Genomic DNA, 16179 nt, shown 5'->3' with positions numbered 1-16179 from the left:
CCTTTAATGTGTCCTCTACGGCCGTTCTGCCTTCTTTTCCCAACATCACAGTGTAAGGATAAAGTCTCTGAATGACTTGTTGGGAAGATATTGTGGGGAACACATTCTTCGGTTATAAAAAGAAAAACAAATTAGGTGTTAGTCTGACATAGCGGACATCGCAGCGGGGAAGGAAGAGGCCCCCATTTAACAATTTCATGAATTGAATCACTATTACACAGAGAGTTCACTGAGAGTACCGCCGGGTGGTATTCTTGGAAAGCCAGACGTGTCCTCGATCGCCATAAACTGAAAGCTGCGTATTTTTAGAAGTCATTACATAAACAAGAGTAGCTGTAATGTTTTAGCAAGGAATGTGCTGCGTTAAATACTCACAGATGTATTTTTAGGAGCACCATTAACTCTGCATGAAATGTAGTGAACAACCAGTATAATAATCCTAACAACCATTTCAACGGCAAGGCTGTTCAGTGTCAGATTTAATGGCCATGGACAATTTTCATTAATTTTATAAATAAGTCAAACATTTCCATGCTGCCAGCCTATTCTCAAACATTAGAACATGAAATATTCCTGCACATTCATGTGGCCTCTGCCATAAACCAATAGGAAAGCTGCGGCAGAACGTAAACTACTTAACGAGATATCATCTATTAACTATAATAAAAGACATCTATCTTTGCAATCATTGAGAAATAAATATGTGCTACATGTAGTTTATGTACAAGGGAATGTTTTATCATAAAAAAAATACTAAAAGAGCTCCCACTGATTGTGATTCAGCTTTTCCCAATGTGCAGCTTGTGTTTGCCACATGGGTATTTTTTTTTTTTTGCCTTCCTCTGGATCAACATGTTAGGTTATGGGATGAACTAGATGGACGTAAAGTCTTCCTTCAACATTAAAAACTATGTTACTATGTTTCTCTTGCAGCGTCACTAAAAGGGGTATAAAGAGAAATGGTTGTCCACATAAGGCTGGGTTCACACTAGTGTATTTCATGGTCTCATACCACAATACTCGGGCTGGCTGCAGATCTCCTGCCCTGATTTTCCAGCCTCACATGTGTCTATGTCCAGGTATTGAGATCCGTATATTGACGATTAAGTATGCTTGTGTGAACCCGGCATATAGAGAGCTACTTCTTGACATTGGCCCTCTACTGTGCTTAATGAATGGGCCCCATCTATGTTGCCCATAGGTACAAATGCAAAGTGGCTGACATTAGAAAACAACCCTTTAAAGGGGTTATCTGGGACTATTTAATGTTTTCCTATTGGGCCAAGAACTGACAGATAGATAGCTGCTAACTGCTTGCCTGTTCTGCCCAGTGCTGGCTCAAAGTGATCACAGACCTCTACTGCCGGCGATTCTGCTACTCCAAATCAACAGACCAGCTCTTCCACCGGGGGGGGGTGACTGCTGATGTCATGCTGATTGACTTGCCGGCTCCACACAGATATGCAGACGGCTGTCAATCAGCCTTACAACGGCAGTCACATCCCAACAGCGAAGTGGAAGAGAAGCAGCTGCTCTGACGACATGATGTCACAGGAAGTCATAGAATCGCTGGCAGGACCTGTCCATAACTGCTCTGACCCAGCTGAGATCAGCGCCGAGCACAACCTGCAGGTAATCAGCAACCATCTGACTGTAAAGATCCATAAAATAAAATTACTGCCGGATGCAAAATAACTATAATAATTTTATATCTCAATACGGTGATTCAGGAGCAAATTTTGCAGTTTTTGTGGGAAAAAGAAGATTATTTGCTTTTTCCTTCATTTTATCAAACCATCAGATACCTGTGCAAAACCCAAAATACCCCATTTATAAGAATTTATTCAGACACTAGCTTTTCTTGTATGAGAGGAGATATCTTATATCAGCGAGAGGCTTTGTCTCCATTTATCACTAAGGTGAAGGATATTTAATGTGCTAAAATAACAAAAATAAAATAGAAGCTAGGAGCAGTCATTGGCTGCAACAGTGAATTGTCCTTGTGTTGGGATATCCTCATTGTGCAGCAGGAAGCATAGACTGGCGGCCACAGGGCGGCGCAGAACTGGAATCGATGGGGTGAGTATTGTGTCTTTACATTTTCAGAACCTATTTTAAGCATTTTGTAAATCATTTTTTACCTGCCAACAATTACAATCGTTAGTAGTAGCCAGTAATTGTCAATCCTACTCTGCACGCAGATGTAGTAACAAATTACATTACATGTCGTTGCTTGTGTATGTAACATAAGCGGATTTTGCAATGGATATGTATCGGAAATTCTAAGTCCCATCTGGATCCAACCTTCCTGATGTTTTAATAATAAGTATTATGACTTGTTGTTTTACCCAGAAGAAGTCTTCAGTTTGAGATGATACACTAAAACAGATCCACATCATTAAGCGCAATCCCACTCTTGGTAAATTTATGCACTGATGCAATTGGCAGAACGCTCTGTCTCCCTTCACTACTGTCAGAGGAAATAAAACACAACCACATTGAAATTCACACTCTTGTCCCTTTTTGGCTCCTCTCTGTGATTATGTGATGCTTATATTACATAGGTTAACAATAGCTCCAGCCAAATTGTAAGCTTTCAGGTTCTCCCAATTCAGTTCCTGACCCACAAGTAGCTGTCTGACAGTCAAAGTTATTGGCGTGCAAAGTCGGCAGCACTATTCCCCAAAGGGTGATGTGGCATGTGTGTGTCACTTGACCGCTTCAGCCAATCACACTGGCTACAGCGGCCACTTGATGCAACAATGTCAAGTGTCCTGCCAGGAATAGCGCCTCTGGCAGGAAAGGCACCATTGTGGGAGGCAAGTATTATTTCTTTTTATTTTAAATGTGGCAATAAAGTGATTAAGAAAGGGTTGTCCAGTAGTGGATACCAAGAACCTCTTTATGACTGCTGCCTGAGGTATTTAAAGAACAGTTTTGAAATTGTATCACTGTAAGTAGTTTACCAAAATGCCAACGGCTGCTGCCAAATTGTCTGCTGGGAAGTCTGGAAGCCCCAGGGTGGAAGATTCAAGAGAGCACAGAGTGGTGGCAAAAGACAGGAGATGAGAAATTCTGAAAGAGAAAAGAAATGTAATATTTTTATCATTATTGTTAAAAATAATATATATTAGTATATTTTATATACACACATATATTTGAACATATAAAAGAGCAATGTCTAACATGGCTGGAGGGAAGACCTTTTTTACTCAGTTGAAACTATATATGACTGTTTGAAATGTCTATTTGGTACATTTTATGAGAAACTAGTATTTTTGCTACATTAACCAAAATTGTTATACCATGTAACGCCAAATGTACAGTAGAAAACGCAAACTTGATCCATCCTTTCTTCCACACAATAGAATTTCTGGACATACAAAAACTATCTTCTCATTCTTCACAAAACCACGATACTACAAAGTACATAAGTTCACTTATCACCAGAAAATAAATTCGACACAACACAGGAAAAGGAGAGTCATTCAGACTTAAAAAGGACCTGCCACCAGGTCAAAAGTGGAAAGTTTTTGCTGGAAAGTTTTTGCTGCTGTTGATTCTTGCTGCTAGCCTAAGTATTTAGTCTTATTTTATTTTTTTGCTTGTTTGTTTTTATTCCGCCAGACAGTTCCAGACATATGGGTCTTTTTTAGTGTTTCTTTTTATGGTTTTTCATGAAAGCCTCTTCATAGTGTTGACCAAGTGACACACATTCACCAAGTTCTAGACCATAAAGTGAAAAACTTCAAACTCAAGTTCCAAAATAAATTCCCAGATACAAGATTTCCCTTCTGTTCTTAGAAAAGTAACATTACATTACAACAATACTCCAAAATGTACCAGAGAAGTAAAGTCTGTCACCCCTGAATCACCTACCGATGGAATTTGACATCTCATATGGCGCCCATCCCAAGATTCTACACATAGATTCTTATGCAGACTACTCTTTTACTCAACTCCAGATTAACAAATAGATTCAAGAAGATCCTGACTTAACACCAAAAAATACCTAACTGCCAGTAGAGAAATCTCATCGGTTACTTCCATCATCACAGAAATGCTCTTGAAACCGATTCATATTGCTCACCTAACTCTTCTTACATGTTACAGAACGGGGATCCACCAAACCTCACTTAGCTTATAATGCCAGGAACCAAACACTAGTCTACATCAGTGAATTTGGGACTATGCATAAATACACAATTTCTTGTCCCATGTAAAGAGATTTCTCATTCCATATAGTCCCTAATGAATGAGATAACTTTACATGGGCCATCCTCAGGTAGATAAAAACACACAACCAAATACCAATCAATTTTATTTTAATTTTTTTTGTAAGAAATGATTGTTACACATATACTGTTGGGGTCGATATGAGACCCAATAGTGTATTATACAGATCTCCAGCCATATTTTCAGTCACAAGCAATGCATAGTATCATTTTGGATTATCTATTGCATCTACTATTGTTTATCAATTTCTCTAGTTCCTGCAGGTCTGTGCGCGATACATTTGCAAGTTACTGCAGATGGATGGGCTTTGAGTACAGGTCTGTTTCACTGTAGTACAGTATATAAGCTATTATTGTTTCTACTGGTTAGTGTTTGCAGTGATTTTATTATTATTGTTGTTGATTATTTATGTAGTGCTATTTTATTCCACAATGCAGATTTTTGGCTGGTTTCACACTAGCGTTTTTTAGCGCTGCGCTTTGTGCGCGTCCATGCGCATGCGTCCTGCGCCCCTATTTTTGACATGGGGGCGCATGGTCTAGCGTATGCACGCGTTCGTATGCGTTTTCGTGCGCATGCCTTTTTTTTGTAGTGTGCGTCTAGGCGCGCCGGATGCAACCTGTTGTATTTTTGTTCCGTCCGACCTGTCTCAAAAAAACCACATGCGCACGCTTGCGCACGGCATGCGCAAAAAAAATCACATTACAGTCTATGGGAACGCAGGCATTTAAAATCACATGCGTTTTAAGAGTTAACATGGCTAGAAACTGGTTAAAACGCATGCGCCTAAAAAAAGCAAACGCATACAAAACGCATGATGCGTTTTTTGCATGCGATTCTATTGCGCACGAAGCGCAGCGCTAAAAAACTCTAGTGTGAAACTAGCCTTAGCCTGTGAAAATCATGAGTGTTCAATATATTGAAAGTTGGATAAAAATGTGGCAAAGACGTCCATTGAGTGAACCAGAATTGGAAAAGCTTGCTATCGTCTCAGATTCTGAAGACCATATCCAAGTGGAGAAAGTGTCCAAAGATGAGGAACACATAAGTGGTGGGGAAAATGATTACAAGAATTCTGATTCTGAAGTTAAATCTGATGAGGCACAATACCCAGACAATTAGTCTGATGCAAGCAATTCAGTCTAAAAACAAAAATGCAATTTTGAACTGGCAGCCTTCTGCCCAGGCAGGAAAATAGTCTCTTCTAACATCAGCTAATTATCTAATAACTAGTCGCTATTATAGACGTTTGGGATAAGTTGATAGAGTCTTGCAAACTTATACAATACTGATGAAAATGTCACTGAGGATGAACAACTTAAGCACTTCGAGGTAGTTGACTGTACAAACAATATACTGTATACCGAGTAAGCCAGCATCGTACAGCATCAAAACATGGACACTTGTGACAGCAGCAGCTCATACGCTCTAAACGCTCAGGTATATACAGGAAAAAAGCCTGGAGAAAAACCTGAAAAGAGTCAGGCTATGTGAGTTGTTTCAGAATTGATGTATGGACTAACAAGACAAAATGTGACAACTTTTTTTTACATTGTACCAACTGGGGCAGCTGTTGCTAAAACGAAAACTTACGAGGAGCGTTCATTAAAGATTTCCCCTGACCCACTTCCTGTAGACTGAGAGCAATGAAACATGGCACAGTTATTAGTCCTTGTCTAAATAGGTGCCACTTAGGGACACACACTTCTCCCATGTCTTTAAGTAACTGTAAACACCTTGCTGTAAAAGTCGACAGGTTTCTCCAAGAGCCACGTTAGGACTTCAAAAATCAGAGTCTCATCATCTGGAAAATGCTTGCCCTTCAAAAATAACTTCATTGTTGGAAAGAGTGTGTAAGTCCGATGGTGCGAGGTCGGGTAAATAAGGGGGATGCGGTAGAATTTCAAAGTCACAGAAGCATGCTTCCATTTGGGAAATGTGAGTTGTGAACTGGAGCATTGTCATGCAGAAAGTGGACACCTATGGTGAGCAGGCCACATCTCTTGGTTTTGATGGACTCCCGCAATTTCTGCAGCAGTGATGCATAGTATGCCCCAGTGATCATGGTACCCATTGCTAGGGAATCCATCACTACTACTCTGTACTAGTCCCAAAATACTGTGAGCATGACCTTGCCTGCCGAGGGTCGGGCACGTGCCTTCTTTGGAGGCGGTGAATCATGATGATTATATTGTATTGACTGGACTTTAGTCTTAGAATCATAGTGATGGACCCAGCTTTTATTCTGTGTGATCATTCTGTTGAAAAAGTCCTCCTGGCTTCCATGGCACATTGGCAATAGTGCATGAGAGCATTTGACTCGATCTTCCCTCTGGAAAGGTGTGAGCAGCCGGGGAACCCAGCGAACGGATACCTTGTGCATGTAAGGATGGTCTTGGATGATTTTTTTTTCACGGACCCCACACTAATCTTGATATTTTGGGCTAGGTGGCGGTGATTTACCAAAATGGCAACCTCCATTTGCTGGATGGTGTGTTCATCAGTAGCAGAGTGGGGCCGCCCTGGAATTGGAGATGTTTGCACTGAAGTCCGACCATATTTGAATTGATGATGCCAGTTCTTGACTACATCATATGATGGGGAATCATCACTACAAATGTCTTGTCACGAAGTGACTGGCCCTGTGTGACATGACCCAACAATTGGTCAGTCACTAAATGGTAAAACAAACACGGGAACACCGGGGAAACAATTACAGCGGAGGGCCCTGCGATAGGAAACGGGGAAATGCACTCTCCTGAGGATGTGCTCTGCTCTTTCTAGTGTCCCTATACAGGTTCTTTCAACGTGTCACCGAGCATGATACCTTAGCCCTCTTGCCCGGCACCTATCCCTAAGTAGGGAATTGGCAAGTGAAGATACTGGTCGCACCAATGCACTAATACAACACAATGTAAGGATAGACAGACAGCAAAAGGAACAGGGTAACAAAAACTACACTTAGCTTTCTCTGCTGCAATGCACCGCACAGCAGAGTAAGGCACCAGATAAAAGTATTCAGCTGAAGTACCACTGCACCAGCAACTTCCTGTCTTCAGCATGGTTGGTATCCAAAAGGACCTGTATAACCATCAGTCAGCTGATGCATCAGGTGACATTTTAAAGGAAGGTGGGAGTGGTCACCACCTGCATCAGCAATGTAATTACACCAGCGGCCACCGGGGGGAAAAACAGACATTAACCCTCTCTGGCCAGAAAGGAAAAAAATTTATATGCGAGAATCCAGATTTGCCACAGATCCAAAAATGGATCGTGAAACATCTTTCATCTCATCTAACGTCTCCTTTGGTGTGTGACCTTGATGACTGCTCTGTATCCCACTGGGTCCATTATCAAACCTCACGCCACTTCAGCACCTGTAAAATCAAGAACCGTTACCTGTTCTGAGTTGCAAATTGGCACGTAACCTATAGAGACTTATTATCCATGCAGTTTCAGCGTCCAGTGATAAATAGAAGTGGGTCAGGGGAAAACTTTAATGAACGCCCCTGGTAAAATGGTGGGAACTGGAAAAAAAAAAAAAAAGCAAGCCGCAACGGACGCAAGGTATCGTTGGTAAAAGAAATGTTCATGGTTAAACGTTTTACTTTACAGGAGATATGAGAGTGGTTTTATATATTCCCAAAAATAAGAAACAGATTGATGAGCACGATGCACCACGACAGTGCACTAAGTAGTCGAGATGACAAAAAGCCACAGATTAGACTAGAATTCCACCAAAGAGGCAGTCGATACACAAGATCAACTAATACTTATACGCAAGCAAACGCAAAACCAGTGGTGGCCAATGGTATTATTTTATAACATTCTTGATATATCTGCCTACAATGCATTTGTTTTATGGCGTGAAATAAACCCTGATTGGAAAGCAAATACACTGCTTAAAAATAGATTCTTTCAGGAAGAATTAGGAACGTCACTTGTTATGCCATCTCCACTGCTCCAAAAAAATAAAAGGGAACACTTAAACAACAATGTAACGCCAAGTCGATCACACTTCTGTGAAATCAATCTGTCCACTTATGGAGCAACACTGATTGTGAATCAATTTCTCGTGCTGTTGTGCAAATGGAACAGACAATAGGTAGAAATGATGGGCAATTATGAAAACAACCCTTATAAAGGAGTGATTCTGCAGGGGTTGACCACAGACCATTTCTCTGTTCTTATCCTTTTTGATTGTTGTTTAGTCACTTTTACATTTTATTATTGCTCTCATCTCTAGAAGTACAGTAGCATGAGGAGGTGTCTACAACCCACATAAGTTGATCAAATAGTGCAACTCATCAACGATGGCACATCAATGCGAGCTGTGGCAAGAAGGGTAGCTGTGTCTGTCAGCACAGTGTCCAGAGCATGGAACATATACAGTACAGGAGACTGGTCAGAATACCAGGACACATTGAGAGGGCCATTGGAGGGAAATAACCCAGCAACAGGACTGCGACCTTTTCCTTTGTGCAAGGAGGAACAGGAGGAGCAGTGCCAGAGCCTTGCAAAATGACCTGCAGCAGGCCATTAACATCCATGTGTTTGCTCAAATTGTCATAAACAGACTATATGAGAGTGGTATGATGGCCTGACATCCACAAGTGGGTGTTGTGCTTAAAGCCCAACACTATACAGGGTGCCTGGCATGTGCCAGAACACACCAAGATTGGCAGATTTGACATTGGTGACCTGTGCTCTTCACAGATGACAGCAGGTTCACTCTGAGCACGTTGACAGAAATGATAGTCTGGGCATGCCTTGGAGCAAGGTTCCCCAACTCCAGTTCTCAAGGCCCACCAACAGATCAGGTTTTCAGGATTTCCTTAGTATTGCACAGGTGATGCAATTATCACCTGAGCAATACTAAGGAAATCCTGAAAACATGATCTGTTGGTGGGCCTTGAGGACTGGAGTTGGGGAACCCTGACTTGGGAGAACCCCCTGCTGCCTGCAATATCCCCCAGCATGGCCGTTTTTCCATGGGTCAGTAATGCTGTGGGGAAGCATTTCTTTGGACGGCTGCACAGCACTCCATGTGCTAGTCAGAGGTACTCTGACTGCCATTAGGTACCGGGATGAGATCTTTAGACCCATTGTGAGACCATATGCAAGTTCAGTGGGCCTTGGGTTCCTTCTGATCCATGATAATGCTAGGCTTCATGTGGCTGAAGTGTGTCAGAAGTTCCTGCACTATTAAGGCACTGATGCTATGGACTGGCCTACCTGTTCCCCAGACATGTATCCAATCGAGCACATCTGGGACATCATGTCTCACTCCATCCACCAATGCCATGTTGCACCACAGACTGTCCAGGAGTTGACTGATGCTTTAATCCAGGAGCTAGAGGAGATGCCTCAGGTGAACATCGGCCACCTCAACAGGAGCAAGCCCAGGCATTGTAGGGAGGTCATACAGACACGTGGAGGCCACACACACTACTAAGCATCATTTCCTTGTCTTGAGGAATTTCCAGTAAAGTTGGATCAGCCTCTAATTTGATTCTCCACTTTGATTTTAAGTATCATTCCCAATCCAGAATTTTGATTTACATGGACTATTATTATGTTTCATTATTCATTACTTAGTAGAATGCGTTGAAACAAAGATTTGCAACTGGAATATTTCATTCACTGATATCTGGGATGTGGTATTTTAGTGTTCCCTTTATATTTTTGAGCAGTGTAATTTAGGAATAAAAGTAAAAACCCGAAGTGAAGGAGCAGCAGCCATAGTAAATTGTATCCAGCAGCATGCTCAACAAAGCGAACCCATGGCCTCCACCAGAACCGGAAAAAGCCTAAAAAGGAAAAGATGCAGCATTTGTCCAACTTTTGTGATAAGACAAATATCACGTTCTAGTTGTAGTAAATATTTATGTGAAGCACATGTGAGTTATTTCTATGCAGAATGTAAGAATGCCTGAATATAGCAATAAGTGAACATGTACAAAATTTTTTAAACAAAATAAAACAAACTGAAGTTTTGATTTTCATTTGTTTTTGACCAAACATGTTCACATACAGTTAAATAATGCAACTGGTATTGAAATAATATGCTTAGAGTAGATGTGTCATAACTACCCGACTTTAATAGGTGTTGACCCGAACAGAATAAGTGTAATGCCAATATGAACAGAATAGCAAGGTTAAGCATATTATTCACCACCCTTTTACATCAGACAATTGCTTTTACATCATGATTGCTTCTCTACAACTATCTGGTAACATGAAAGAATGCTAGCAGGCGTCCAAGATATATCCAGTGATTTATAACAAATCTCTCACTGGTACAGTAGAGGAACTCATTCCTTATAACTATGGGTCTACCTTACAATAGCCGAAAATACACACGTGAACAAAACTGTTGGTACCCCTCGTTTAATGACAGAAAAACCCACAACGGTCACAGAATTAACTTGAATCTGACAAAAGTAATAAATAAAAAAAATCTATGAAAATAAACAAAAGTCAGACATTGCTTTTCAACCATGCTTCCACAGAATATAGAAAACAAAAACCTCATGAAATAGGCCTGGACAGAAACGATGGTACCCATAACTTAATATTTTGTTGCACAACCTTTTGAGGCAAATCACAGCAATTAAACAATTCCTGTAACTGTCAATGAGACTTCTGCACCTCTCGACAGGTATTTTCGCCCACTCCTCAAGAGCAAACTGCTCTAGTTGTCTCGTGTTTGAAGGTTGCCTTTTCCAGATGACATTTCAGCTCTTTCCAGATGCTCAATGGAATTTAGGTCAGGGCTCATAGAAGACCACTTCAGAATAGTCCAATGTTTTCCTCTTAGCTATTCTTGGGTGTTTTTAGCTGTGTTTTTTGGGTCATTATCCTGTTGCAAGATCCATGATCTGCAACTGGGAAAAAGCTTTCTGACACTGGGCAGCACATTTCTCTCTAGAATGCCTTGATAGTCTGGAGATTTCATTGTACCCTGCACAGATTCTAGACACCCTGTGTAAGATGCAGCAAAGCAGCCCCAGAACATAACACAGCCGCCTCCATGTTTCACAGTAGGGACAGTGTTCTTTTCTTGATATGCTTCATTTTTCCGTCTGTGAACATAGAGCTGATGTGCCTTACCAAAAAGTTCCATTTTTGTCTCATCTGTCCATAGGACATTCTCACAAAAGCTTTGTGGCTTGTCAACATGTAGTTTAGCAAATTCCAGTCTGGCTTTTTTATTATTTTTTTTTCCAACAATAGTGTCCTCCTTGGTCGTCTCCCATGAAGTTCTTTTTGGCTTATACAACGACGGATGGTGCCATCTGACACTGATGTTTCCTTGAGCTTGAAGTTAACCTTTAATCAGTTCAGAAGTTTTTCTGGGCTCTTTTGTTACCATTCGTATTATCCATCTCTTTGATTTGTCATCAATTTTTCTCCTGCGGCCACATCCAGGGAGGTTGGCTACAGTCCCATGGAGCTTAAATTTCTGAATAATATGTGCAACTGTAGTCACAAGAACATCAAGCTGCTTAGAGATGGTTTTATAACTTTTAACTTTAGGCCGGAGTCAGATTTGCGAGAAACTTGGACGAGTCTTGCACGTCAATACCCAGCACTGCCACCGGCACTCAGATCGGAGTGTTCAGCTGCATAGAAATACATGCAGCTGAACGTTCCGATCCGAGTGCAGGGTATTGACGTGCGGGACTCGTCCGAGTTTCTCACAATGCTGACCCCAGCCTCAACATGTTTGTCTATACTTTCCTTTCTAATCTCCTGAGACAACTCTTTCCTTTGCTTCTTCTGGTCCATGTTGAGTGTGATACACACCATGTCACCCAACAGTACAGTGAGTATCTGCAGCCTTCTATACAGGCCCAGTCACCGATTCCAAGACTGTAGACACCTGTGATGCTAATTAGTGGACATATTGATTAAACATGTCCATTTGTCACATTTTCAGGGGCACCATCATTTCTGTCCAGGCCTATTTCATGAGTTTTATTTTTGCAAAAATTCTGCGGAAGCATGGTTGAAAAGCAATGTCTGACCTACACTTGTTCATTTTCATAGATTTTTTATTACTTTTTTCAGATTCAAGATATTTCTATGACCATTGTGGGTTTTTCTGTCATTAAACGAGGGATACCAATAATTTTGACCATTTGTGTACAAACGACTTCTCATCAATACATTGTATGAATGTGTCATATTCGTCACTTGATAACAAATAAGAACTAAAAATTAAATACTCTAGTTGTACTTCATTCTGATTAACTCATTTCCCCATAGGTTCTCTCACTTTATGGCCATGTTCACGTGTTAAGTATTTGGTGAGATTTTTATTTTAGCATTTGTAAACCAAAAACAGGAGTGGAGCAATCAGAGGAAAAGTATAATAGAAACACATCACCACTTCTGTATTATCACCCACTCCTGGTTTTGGCTGACAAATACTGATGTAAAATACTGACCAAATAGTGTACCTGTGAATGTGGCCCAATACAGATAAACTCTATAGTCCCACACCTAGGTCCCCAATGAGACAAGCTTACTAGACTTTAGACTTTCACCTAAGTAACGCTCCTCACCTGATCTTCCGCTCTTCACTTTCCAGTTATCAAGAAGAGGCTCCGACAGCGGTCTCCTCTATATCTGATGAAACTCTACCAGATTACCGCCCAGATGGCTATCCTTCTTGTGATTAGGGCACTAATGTATAGTGCCAATGTAGTTAACTCATAGGACGCAAAACTCATTTATAACACACACTCCCGCACAAAGACACTTTCCGCTCTCATATTAAGACCTGGTGCTTTATGGCTGCAGGTCCAAGGTTGAAATTTTCATAATATAATTAAGTGGTTATTCAATTATTACCTCTTTAATTCCAATTATTTGTTTCCAGGGTTGACCATCTTTGCTAGGCTATGTTCACATAGCCTTTTAGCCTACAGTTAATGGCTCCATCGGGACTTATGTCTGAAGCAGGTCCAGCTCCAGGTTTTCGTGGGCCCCTTTAACACATACCATGATTCATGATGCACAGATACGGCATATAAGTATGGATATAGTACAATGCCAAATATTCCACTTACTTTTTACATTACGAGTGATATCTTATGTAAGGTGGCCGCCGGACAAGTCATGGAGGATAGATATGTGTCATCGCGGCCAATAGCTGCGGTGATGTGCACTCGGAAGTATGCTCCAGCACATATAGGACTGAGAGAGTTGTTTGGGCTGCTCCAGGGCCGGGTTTTACAAGCGGTCATAAGAGATGGGTGGGAATGATCGCTCACATATCTCTACCCCAGAGGCATGGTTTGGCTAATAAAATGGAGGCCAATTGCCTCATTTAGTGTCTGTGGCTGGAGGTGTAGACACCTCCATGTGTGTGTTGCTGAAGGCACTGACCTGAGCGGGCGGACCCGCAGTACTATATGGACTATTTCTGTTTGTTTTCACGTTGTGCCGTAACAGGCTGTTTATTTGTTTTTACTATCCAAAGCAGTTTATGCTGTTTAAATAAACTTGCTTGGACATTCCAGTAATACTGCTTTCTATGCCTGCCTCAACTGCAGCCGAGTGAGTACAGATCCCTACACTATTGTAAATTTTACAATAGCTCAGAAACTGTCTAGTCATCCATACAGTATTATGGGCACCACATAGTGCTCCATGCAGAATAATGAGCACCATATAATGCTCCATATAGAATAATGAGTCCCATATAAGGCTCCATACAGTATTATAGGCACCACATAGTGCTCCATACAGAATGAGATGTTTATATTGCTCCATACAGTATTATAGGCACCACATAGTGCTCCATACAGAATAATGAGCTCAATATATTGCTGCATACAGTATTATGGACTCCACATAGTGCTCCATACAGAATATTGAGCTCCATATATATTGCTGCATAAAGTATTAGGTCACCACATAGTGCTCCACACAGAATAATGAGCCCCATATATAGCTTCATACAGAATAATGGACCCCATATAATGCTCCATACAATATAATGATCCCCATATATTGCTCCTTACAGTATATGATGGGTCCCATATAACGCTCTATGTATAATGGGCCCCACATAATGCTTCATACATAATGGGCCCCATATAATGCTCCATACATAATGGGTCCCATATATTGCTCCACAGTATTTGATGGGCCCCATGTATTGCACCATATATAATGGGCCCCATAAAATGCTCCATATACTGTATAATGGGTCCCATATAATGCTACATACATAATGATCCCCATATAATTCTACGTACAAAATGGGTCCCATATAATAAAATGGGCCCCGTATAGTGCTCCATACAGAATGAGCCCCATGTATTACTCCAAAGATAAAAATGAAATACTCACATCTCTTTGCTGGACGCCAGTCTGCTCCTGACTCTTCAGCATCGCCATCTTCTGGTTCTCTGCACTGTGACTGTTCAGAACAGAAAGCACGCTGTAGTGACATCATCATGCCCTCTGTCCTGAAACATCACAGGTCGGAAAACGCAGAAGACACCGCAGCTGCAGAGGAACAGGGAGAAATAAGTATTGCAAGTAGCCCTGATTAAGTGGGGGGGAGGCCCATTCGTAGGCGCTGGCACCAGGCCCCCATAGTGCACTGGCACAACCCCCATGCTCAGGGCCCCGGCACTTGTTCGGGTGATGAACCCAGCCTGGGACCAGTGATTGTAATGATATGGACAGTGTTTACAGAGTGCTCTGCCAGACATCATTTTCAGCTGTATATGGCTATTTGAGGTGGGCTCAAGTGCATAGTCAACAACGTCATGGCGCCAAACTCAAATAAGTGTATACAGCCAAAAATGTCCAACAGATGACAATGTGACTGTCTATACCATTTAAGACAGACACCCCATCAGCACTTTAGCTGAATCAAATTTTCCAGGGTTTCAGACAGCAGTCCCAACTGATCCATTGAGAGTTGACTACAATGCTATGTGAACATAGCCTTAGATGTTTATTTTTGAGAAATGTACAACTTGATTGTAAATTGATAATATCTTTTAATATTGTTTGCCTGGAATGAATATGACTAAAAATCATTAATAAAAGCAGTGTTTAAAAATTGGGGGAAAATGGGGAAAAAACAAAACAAAAGAAAAAAGGGAATCTCATTGTTGCTAGATAATCAGATATTGTGGATTACTGGTTGCTCATATGGAAGTGTGTTAAAAAAAGCAAAACAATTACCAAAATCTGTAAGTACATCTTTGGGTTGCTCAATGTTTGAACTCGATTATAAAACCAGAAAACAAATGTACAATTATATTCCACCGTCTAAATGCAATTCTTTTTGATTTTCCTCATAAGTCCTGATATATATTGTCCTTTTCCTCCCACATTACATGCTTTAGGTCTTGGAGCACAAGTTATACCGATGCATTCTATATCAGGACAATCTACACATTTCAACATCACTGTATGAACTTGTAAAGTGAATTATCACATTTTAGATACTGTGGAAAACAAGTTTTGTTAATGTGGCGAAAAAAAAAGACAACGTAGTTTCCAATAAAGCAGCCAGATCACTTGTAATTGTAGTTTTCCACTGCTTTTATTTATGGAACAACTCCCAGAATAATCTCAATCCTTATAATTTAGGTGCTTGTATTTTCCCTGTTAGGAGAACTGAAAGAAAATTTCTTTACTGTTAAAGGTAATGTGCCATCAGAAAACATTCTATTTTTTAACCCCTTAGTGACCAAGCCAATTTTGACCGTAATGACCAAGCCAAGTTTTACAATTCTGACCACGGTCACTTTATGTGGTAATAACTCTGGAACGCTTCAACGCATCGCACGGCTTCTGCGAATTTTTTTATGACATTTTGTACTTCATGATAATGGTAAAATTTCTTCCATATGACTTGCATTTATTTATGAAATAAATAATCATTTGGCAAAAATTTAAAAAATGTTG

General features: G+C 40.8%; 1 protein-coding gene across 2 annotated transcripts in view; it reads right to left on the bottom strand.

Annotated features, from left to right (window-relative positions):
* Positions 1–16179, bottom strand: part of VWA8 (von Willebrand factor A domain containing 8) — a 670166-nt gene that overhangs the window by 461303 nt on the left and 192684 nt on the right. For both annotated transcript variants that reach the window (XM_073580317.1, XM_073580318.1), the window contains exons 9-10: positions 2967–3075; positions 2–106 (exon numbers count right to left, since the gene is read on the bottom strand). In XM_073580317.1, coding sequence (XP_073436418.1) covers positions 2–106; positions 2967–3075 — 214 coding nt within the window. The remainder of the gene's footprint in view (position 1; positions 107–2966; positions 3076–16179) is intronic.

The sequence above is a fragment of the Dendrobates tinctorius genome, unplaced genomic scaffold (assembly GCF_039654945.1).
Source record: "Dendrobates tinctorius isolate UK_male_01 unplaced genomic scaffold, ASM3965494v1 ptg000064l, whole genome shotgun sequence".
Lineage (NCBI taxonomy): Eukaryota > Metazoa > Chordata > Amphibia > Anura > Dendrobatidae > Dendrobates > Dendrobates tinctorius.
This window is presented reverse-complemented; position numbering and strand designations above follow the sequence as displayed.